The sequence below is a fragment of the Mangifera indica genome, chromosome 3 (assembly GCF_011075055.1).
Source record: "Mangifera indica cultivar Alphonso chromosome 3, CATAS_Mindica_2.1, whole genome shotgun sequence".
Lineage (NCBI taxonomy): Eukaryota > Viridiplantae > Streptophyta > Magnoliopsida > Sapindales > Anacardiaceae > Mangifera > Mangifera indica.
The window spans coordinates 13,004,728-13,015,256 of record NC_058139.1 but is presented as its reverse complement, the minus strand read 5'-3'; the positions used below and the strand labels follow the sequence as shown (position 1 = coordinate 13,015,256).

General features: G+C 31.3%; 1 protein-coding gene across 1 annotated transcript; it reads right to left on the bottom strand.

Moving 5' to 3' along the window:
* Positions 1-8,226: 8,226 nt before the first annotated feature.
* LOC123211564 (F-box protein PP2-B10-like) lies at positions 8,227-9,924 on the bottom strand. Its single transcript, XM_044630370.1, has 3 exons — positions 9,655-9,924; positions 9,428-9,546; positions 8,227-8,626 (listed from the first exon to the last, which is right to left on the bottom strand). The coding sequence occupies exons 1-3, from the start codon at positions 9,922-9,924 to the stop codon at positions 8,227-8,229; spliced, it is 789 nt and encodes a 262-aa protein (XP_044486305.1).
* Between the last annotated feature and the right edge of the window lie 605 nt (positions 9,925-10,529).

The following is a 10,529-nucleotide window of genomic DNA, read 5'->3' as shown; positions in this document are numbered from 1 at the left end:
TCTAAATTCATTTGCTCCTATTCACTTGGTTTACTGCATTTTTAAGAAGAAATTAGTGGGCTAGCTGTACTTACAATGAGTATTGTTGATGTGGGAAATTGTACCGATGAGATGACATAATAATCCACAAATATTATGAGAGAAATGTAGTAGAAATGAGTGTATATAAGAAACACTAAATAATAAAACAGTAATGCAAGGAGATTTTTACAGTGGTTGGGTTGCCTTGAGCAAAGCCTACATCCATTGTTATATTGTTAGTCTCTTTTCAAATGTGCTCTTAATAAAACAATTTATAGAGAACGTAAAGAATTTCTACAGTTTAGTGAGTCTGAATGATAAAATCATAATAAGAAGAAGAGTTGCTAGCTACCATGGTCAAAGAAACGCGTTGGAGGCCTTTTTTTCTTTTGTAACTCTGTAGGAGAAATTGGCCAACCATCTTTCCATTATGCAACCCTCCATTTATAAAGTAAAAACGGAAAGACATTATTATAATTATTGAGAAAAGGGACGCTTGGATATTTGTTGGGATGAATGACACATGTGCCGTCAAATTTACTAGAAGGGGTGTTGCCGTTATACATTTAATGTGATATAGATAACTGAATCATCAAGATGTCAAATTTTCTAGTAGCAACTTATGCACATCATTCAATGGGGAATGTGTGGTGTTACTTGAATAGCCATGTTTTCATAATATTTTAGGCAGATTTGCTTTACTCTATATACATTGATCGAAATAATTTTATTTGTACTTTAGGGTAACATGCATCTAGGTGATGGGCCATACTACTAGTCATTTAGCCAAATGTCTACCGTCTAATGGTTAGGCTCTATCTGTGGAACCATTCTCGAAAGGACAACTTTAGCCACACAACAACTGCCTCACAAATTTTGAAGTTTTGAAAGAATTTCAAAAAACTTTTAATTCCTTTTGTTCCAGTTGGCAACACATGCACAGTTAGGGTTCATACATATGGAAATGATGATAATTATTACAATTTTACCTCGTGTTAATTAAAAGGCAGCTGTCAGATCTTCTTATTTTGAATCATGCACAGTATAGCCATCAATACATGTGAACTACTGGTTTTTGAGTCAGTTTCATATTTTGTTTCATCTTTCATTTAATGCACCTACTAAAATGGGCATATTTTGTTCAATTTTAACTTGGTATCTCCATACCTTTTGTGCTTGAACATTGAGAACAATATTTTGTTTTAAAGTGTGTGGGAGGATTTAGTTGATTTTTTTAAATTTTTTGTTTTTGTCACATTTATGTTCATTTATGCACATTACATTTTGTTTGCGTTTACATTTACATATTGCATATTGTCTAGACACTAAGGTAAATGTCAAAACAGTAGGCTAATACAATTTCATATATGCCCATATTACCATTCTAATGGCCAACCTTGGATTTTCAACTTTAACCCAATTTTTGCCAGCATGATTTGATGAATTATAGATTTATTAAAGCAGGGTAACTATAAAGAATTTTTTATAAAAAATGTTTTCACCTTGAGAGCTATGAATACAAGAATGTTTGAAATTGATAATAGGGTAAGGAATCTTGCAATTTCTATTTAGGATGTACTTTGTATGTAACCGACTTCTTGGGGTGTGTATGCTTACTTAGAAAAGACTTATTCGTGCTTAGATATATTGTCTTGTGTCTCACGAGTCCTAAAACTTGCTATATAACTTTCAAGGTGAAATCCTAGTTGCATGCATTGATAAGGATATGATAACATTTAGTATGATTATATCATATCCTTATCAATGCATGCAACTGGGTTTTTTTTTTTTTTGCCAATTGCTATAACATATAACATTTTCCCCACACATTTAGTGTGCATGTATCATATCCTTCATCCTAATATGATTTTCTTAGCTTGCTTAAGGACAAATAAAGTTGACGTTTGGTGATTTTGATGAGTGAATAATTTACACACATTTAGTGACTAATTATTAGCTTTTTTGGTGCATTTTAGTTAAAATTTTGTTAATTTTATTTCATTTTAAGTTAATTTTGTGATATTTCCTCATTTTGTGGTTATTTTTCTAATTTTAGGATATCTAGTGAAGTTTGGAGGCAATCGGAATAAATCTGGAATGAATTTGGAAAATTGTGCATAATTAGGCAAGATTTTCTAGTATAGGCAAGACTTGCCTAATATGAGGAGTTGAAACAGGAAACTAATACAGCTAAAAGAAGAAACAAATACAAGTGTTTTTGACAGAATCTATAAAATCCTAGAAAATCTATAACTCCAAGATACATGCTAGTTGTCAACCCTAGACTATATAAAGATGTGTTTCATGCAAAACATTCATTATTTCCTTCCTTTTCAACTTCTAGCCACCTAAAACTCATTAGAGACAAGTATTTAATGCAAAACTTAAGATCGAAGAGCAAGAACCATGGATTGCTTCAAGAATTCAAGGAGATCATGACTAAATTCTTCCCAAGATTTCTAACTTCATCTTCTTAATTCTTTATTATATTATAGATTGTTCTTGTTTTTTGATTTGTGTTCTTGCTATTAATAAGATAGCTAAACATATTTTCTAGGGATTAAGAGGGATCTTTCGATTTATCATACATGTAATTTGATTTGTGTTCTTGCTATTAAGAGGGATCATTCTTTATTATATTAGCTTGCTTGAGGACAAATAAATTCTTCCATAACTATGTAATTGCTTTTATTATTTGTTTAATAAATTTATGTTGGTGTTTTTGATTTTAAAGTCTTGTGTAATGTTAATGACCATATATCATACATGTTTGTAGGTTGATGTAAGTTATCAAAAGATAAGTATACAACTAGTTCATGTAATCATTAAACCTGGAAATATGAGTTTAGGGATAAATTAAAATCCTTGTGGAGTCATTGATTGTCACAAAACGTAATGGATTTATATTAAACAAATACCATGATAGTAAATATTCATTTAATGTTTACACATTTAATCCACCTCGAGGGAGGTATTAAGTAAAATAGGATAATCAATCATCAAAACACATCAAAATCCTTAGTTACTTAAAAGCACTATTAGTTATGTGAGATTGATAGTGAAATATTAATCTCTAGTCAAGTTGAATAAATAGGAAAGTTTCTTAGATAGGTTATTTAATTTCCAATATTAGATCAATTTAATTAATTAGGTTTACTTTAATTTCCATCAACATTAGATTTGGTAACCCTAGTAATAAAAGTTACAAAACAAACTAGTAGCTAGCTCATAATCCTTATGGGATCAATATCTTAAGTATTAATTGGTGACTTATACATTTGCAAGCAAGATGCAATAATTGCCCTTATAACAAAGTGATTTCTCCTACCATAGAGTCATCTAGTTACTCTCTGGTGTTCTAACCACTACCAATACTAGCTCTAGTGATATCTATATGTTATTCCTCATCAATTCCCATTTAAATTCCAATTCAACACCCTTTGAATTTCTAGTAGTGTCCTCTTCACCATCTACCAATTGGATCATCTTGTCACGTTGCATCAAATGGTTACTTGACTGTGGGATGATATTATAGCTTGACATACACTGACTTGCTAACATACATTTTCCTTCACTCAAACATCCCGAGATCCTTACTAGCATGCTGCTATGGTTTTAAGTACTCTGCTCTCATTCATAATGACACTCGAGAACTAATGGTATAACCACCTTATGTTTTGCCTATTGGTTATAAGTAAACATATAAGGTTAAGCTTCGATTTGATGGTTTTCTTAAGTGGCACAAAACTCACTTCTGGTGAAAGGTTTTCATCAACAAGTTGATATAGACTTCACTAGGACATTTAGCCCTGTAGTCATACTTGTTACTATTCAGATTGTTCTAACCCTAACTTACTAACCCATTCATGAGGTTGACATTTCCATGGCTTTTCAATAAGAAGGTATACATGGTTCAACCACTTGGTTTTGTAGACCTTTCTCATCTATATCATGTTTTCATCTTCGTAGATCTTTATATGTCCTTAAATAATTTCTTTGTGCATGTGCTTGCACTAAAATGATTGACACTTGAGTAGTCTCTACTTTATGCTTCATTGATGAACTGTAACATCACTGGTTCAATAGTTTAGCCTACTATCAAGATATTGTTTACTTTGGGCATACATTCCAATATAAGTTTTGCTTTTAGACTTTGTAACCCAAAACACATTTTGATAGTTTAAGGAGCTCACAAGCTATTTAACCAGTCATATCTTAGCATCCCCAAGTGACATGGGATGCACGTTTATTCCCAACTTCTTTCCCTTGATTTGCTAACGAGGATTAACTTAAGGGACTCATTATCACTCCCTTACAAAACTTAGCATCCTCATTAAGGTTTGCCCTACCATCGCTCAAGATGACACATGGAATAACTGTACTACCATTTTTAACATGCCTAATCTATAACCCAACCAACTGTCAAAATATTGTCTATTTTGGACATACAATCAATTATGGGTTTTACATCTCAAAACATGTTTTGAAAATTTAAAGAGTTCACATACTATTTAATTAGTCACATTTTAGTATCCCTAAGTGATGTAAGATACATATTTATACCTAGTATTTCTCTTGGACTTTGTTGATGTAGGATTCACTTAAAAGTCTCACAAAACCTCTCTCAATTTAAGATGGTGACCTATTTCCTGATCCTATGTTATATGAAGCATTGTAGGTGTCTTACAATACTTAATTCTCACTTGATCAGGCATTTTGTACTCAGTCAATAGAATGTGTCAATTCATCCATGCTCTCACAACAACTCACTAGCAATTTGTCAAACACATCTTGCGTTACCTTACGGATACACCAAGACTCGACATTTTCCTCACATGTAGTCCCTCTGTAACTTTCCATGGATTCTCTGTTGTAGGATTTAAGGAAGAATATCATTGCTTAGTAAACACTACAACTGAAATTATGTGGATTGAATAACTCCTTTGCTAACTTCTGGCCTCCCTACCATAACCTCCCACTTTTTGGTGTGATAATCCCTTACTCTATACTTGATAATAAATCTAGTATTCCATGCTTGCATAAAGCACATTAAGATAAACTACCATTTTATTTGCAAATGAATTGTTAGAAGTCGACTTAGTGTTCACTTTATTTTCTTAGTTGACCAACTAGCTAACATTTTTATAAAGGAACTATCCTTTACACATTTTTGTCCCTTATGATCCAAGTTAATGGTCTATTCTGTGTATTAGCTTGTGGGATGTTAGGTAAGATTAACTCTCTGATATCTACACATCCAATTTGAGTTTAAATTTTGAAATTAAATTATATTTGAGTTTAAATTCTAAGATTAGATTAAATCTAAGTTTAATTTTGAGATTGGATTTAACTTAAAGTTTAAATTTTTAGATTAGATTTGTTTGAGTTTAAATTTTATGTGAACAATCATGCGTAAAAAAAAGAAAAACATAAATTATTTTACCATTCTTTCCTGGGAAATTAATTAAAATAGGCAAATATGCTGTCGTTTATATGTTTTTAGGCCAACTTTTGTACTTTTTTCCTTTATAAGTAAACCCATTTTTTATTTCAATAATACCCCTTTTTTACTTCACTTAACTAATCTCCTTTTACCATTTTCATCTCATTTTCACCAATATCTCTTTTCTCAACACTCCTCTTCTCTCAACACTTTGATGACAACACATTCTAGTTATTTTCTTTGTCATTCATCATCATCATATACCAAGTAAATTTCTTTTATATAAATAACAACTTGTATTTTAAAAAAAACTGTGAATTGAATAACTTTTTTAGGGATAAAAGTCAAAAGGCTTTAATGATGGTTTCTGAAAGAAGTTGAACTTTTTTAGTTAAACACTTACATTATTTGTACAATCAATATCTATACAAGTTTTGGTGCCTAGATCTAAGGAAAATGGAAATCGCTATATTTTCTGGTAAATTGCAGGGTTTGTGTTTGTGGGGTTTGAGTTTAGGTGGTTTGTGTTCTGTTTTCTGTTGCTTTAAAGTTTCTCTTTCTGTTTCTGGGTTACTTAATTGATTAAAATTTTGTGTATATAGGAAAATAGGTAAGCTAATATGTCTGTTTAGATATGATAGATATTGGGTTAACGAAGGTGATAATAGTTCGAAATATATTGGTGGAGTTTAAACATTTATATCAATCAATAAAAAAATATATCCACAACTACATCCTATAAAAAAATATTCTGAGATAAAGTACATAATCATTCCAAGAAAGTAAAAGTAATATAACTCTAATTTAACCTAATAATTATTTCTAAAGTTACTTGAAATGTCACTGTATATCCCATTAATGCATAACTTTGCACTAGAATATCTAGATCGTATACTTGATACTCATGCATAACTTTTTCATACTTTTCTCCATCGCCCAACTTATTGATTTGGTTGTCAACTTCTAAACCATACCCCCATGAAAATCTATTGAATGTGTCCCAATCATTAACTAACAATAATATATATTCTGATACCACTTTTCGATTATCTATTCCTAATAATCTATAATGTTTCAAATACAATACAATTACTTTTGACCACATCTTTATCATTGTTTCCCCATGACTTAGACATTAAAGTTTTATTGAAAGCACCATGACTCACAAATATGGCACCTAGGAAGTACTTGTCTCTAAATTATGATGAATCCGTTGTTATGTATTCAGTTATACTTGTTTCCTTACTAAACCTTAGTCCTGTCATCATTGCAAACTCAATCGAACTCAATCGAACTAAATCTACAATCTACCCCATTTAATCTAAACTAAAACATCTCTCTTAACTTACCCTTATTCACTTGCCGAAAAAGTACACTATATAATAAGGTTAAACTATATCCATGTACTTCAAGGTTTAAAAAGTGTCCAAAACATGTTTGTCTAAACAATATCTTTTGCTATGAATTTAGTTTTGCCCTTATTTGTTTCATTGTATCTTTATGACTATGAATATTGATCGTAACTCTAAAATCATATGCATCATGTAATTGTCTCTCCCTTATCTATTCATTAATTGGAAATTTTTGCAAAAACGAATTTAAAATAAAATGCTATTCATTAAACAATAAAGTTTAAAGTAATTGAAATTCACAAGTGCAAGCAAACATGACATTTTGTGAACAGTATTGGTTTGCACAACATTATGTGGTCTACGTGACATTGCGCAATATAATTTGTATTATATTGCACAATTTACAATTTGCACGATTGCGGGATATTGCGCAACACGGGATTTTGCGTGGTTGCATGACATTGAGCGATTTGTGGGCCATTGCACAGTTCCTACAAATTTGCAAGATTTTTTATTCAATTTCCATTCAATCAATGGCTACACTTTTAGACATCTATATCACACTATTAACAGTGAAACTACAACTCTAATTACCAATAATTACCATTCATAACATTCAAATACATAAATTGACAAATTTAAGGTTTTAATCTAAAAACCCTAACTGCCACGAGAACCACCACAATTGATGCACATTGTCTAATCTATTTCAATCAATCCAACAACACTCAACAATCAATCAATACCCACAATGGGTTTTTATATCCGTTTGATAGAAATAAACATAAACCAAATCAACAAAATAGCAAATCCTAACTGACCTCTGAAGCCATTGTCGATGTATTGCTACTTCCTGAAATTTTGCTGCTTGCCCTATGCTACCACTCTAAGGATATTCACTGGTGGTTTGTGGTTGAGATTTCTGATTTCATCTTGCATTTTTCCCTTTTCGGCTAAAGTTTTTTTTTTTTTAACTAGGGGTAAAATGGGTGCAAAATTTATTGTTTACTTATAAAAGTTAAACCGTTATATGTTGGCCTAAAAACGTACACACGACAACTCATTTGCTTATTTTAATTAATTTCACAAAATGACTAGCCGTCAAGTCAATTACAAAATCTCAATTTTTTGACCTTTTCAACGTCTGATTTCTGGTAATATTTGGCTGATATAAAATCAAGAAATGCCTCTATTCTTAAAAATAAATCTCCAACCAATACCTACAGATTTAAATAGATTTCTGGGCTAATAGAATGTAAAAGAAACCAATATGCACCAGAATTCTAAATCACTCTCAACAAAACAGTAACACAAACTAGAAAGCACTACTAATATTACTTTTATTAAAAAGTGCACATTAACAAACTATAACTATACAAGAGATGTATATGTTTATAAATATTTCATTTATCAGACACCTTTAGGCCTCAGCTCAAATCCTTCTATAATCAGCCCCTGCTTCCTGCTGAAGCCATCAAAATCAAACAGACTATACATTACACCTCCATTTTCTCCAAGCTTTATGTAGAATTCACCCATCTCAATCTCCATCCACCCATCTCCTCGATCTTGAGGCAGGTTCGGTGCTCTTGCCTGAGCATCCAGCAATACCTTACTTCTTTCCTCCTCCTCCATTCCATCAACATAGAAAGACAGCTCTACAGGTCTTGTGTCAAATCCATATCTGGAGTCAGCAAACTTATACACCAGATAAGCTGCATAGGTGGTTTCAGGGGACAAATATTTAGTCTCTATCTTTCCCCTCACTTCAAACCAACAAGTAGGCTTTAGTTCAGCTACTTCAGGAAACCTGCAAATAACATATACTCATTACTGTAAATTTATGAATTGGTTTATTACCCGAATTAATATTATTAAGGAAATATTCCACAATATATAGTATTATAATATAGTCAAAACTAGAATTTTAATTCTATAAAATAGGAAAAATAATAAATGACTCAACTGGAATCTTAAAATTTCCATTCATCTCAAGATTTCCTTAATCCCTTCCCGTACCAAACATAAATTTTTCCCTCAATTGCTTGAACTATTTTTGTATGGGGGGCATTCCCACATCTTTTTTTACTGTAATGAGGCTATCCTCTTCCTCTCCTCTCTATTCATATTCCAAAATGTCATGACTGATCAATAAAATCAAAACAAGAATATTCGGAGGACCTAAATAGGTGAAAATGAAAATAAAAGATCCACCATCAACATTCTTGCCACATTATTGGATGAACCTTGTAACACTCTAGATCTTTTCTACAAACTAGAAAAAGATAGGCTAGGTAGAAACCATAATCTCACAAATTGAGGAAATTGGATATTCATCCAGGAGAAATTAGCTACATCTAAAAAATTAAACCATTCAATCGATACAATTCTGTGATTAGATTATCAGTCACATACTTTTAAATCCTAATTCTATGAAATAGTAAAATAATAAATAGTTAAACTGGAATTCTAATTTGTGAAGTAGAAAAATAATAAATAATAAATCAATCAGAATCAGATAAAATAAGAATATGTTTAACAGTTACTATTAGAATTACTTAATAACTAACTATAGGGAGGCAAAAAAGGTTTAAAATTTTAAGGAATGAACCTGGATTCTGGTAGAGATGGCCATGTCCAATAGGATATACTTCCCCATGTAACAGAAATCCCTGCTTTTGCCCCAAACATGCAACATGTTTTTCCACTCTCTTTTTGTAGTCCAAAGCTCTCCATCAAAGAATAACAAGTTTAATTATACATTAGAATTTAAAAATAAAAAAGTGTTGAAAATAGAGACTATGGAATGAGTTATTTATAGAATAATATTTTGCTTACCATATTGCTGCTGTTGATGAAGATGGGTTTATTTGCGAGATGAAAGTAAAGATCCTTCTTGGAGGAGCAAGTACTCAATCGAGACAACGAGGCCGAATTTGACATAACTTCCTCGTAATCTGAGGGCAGAAATCTCTCCCAAACGGCATCAGAATAAGCAATGGATTTGAAAAAAGAAGACACTGCTGATAACCTGCAGGCATCTCTGGGAGATGTAAGGGAGATGATCTGGGATAAGCACTCTTCAGGAAGAACAACACTCATGTCCATTTTCATTATTTCTTGTTGCCTTCTCTGTCTAACACTTGCTTTTATAATAATGAATGCCTTTGTTACGTATGATATTGAATAAGACTTAGGTAACAGTGAAGGAAGCCACTAACGTAAAACAAATAAAAAATAAAGACTCAACAAAGTCCTAATTAAAATATATCCTAAAAAATATTAGAAGGTAAGACTTGCTTTGTTCCTATTAAAAAAATACGACTTTGATATTGATTTTTATTTCCTTCTTTTGTTTTATTTTATTGTTCTGAATAGATTGATCTTCACATATTTCTTATGTTGCAAGTATTAACTTGTACATTTTTCAATTTTCATATGGGCCAACATTGGCTAATTTGAATTAAATACTAGAAATTTTATTTATAATTTATAACTATTAAAGTAATAAACAAGAATTACATGGAATTAAATTTAAAAAAAATAAAATTTTCACTTCATGAGTTGATTCGGGACATTTATGTCATTTCCTTGTTTTCTGTATTTGAGCTTTATTATGAACCGTGACTGCCTTTCTTTTTTGTAAATGGGATTTTTATTTTTATTACTATATAGTAAAGGCATCCTTCATATGTTTTTCATCATGTATTTTT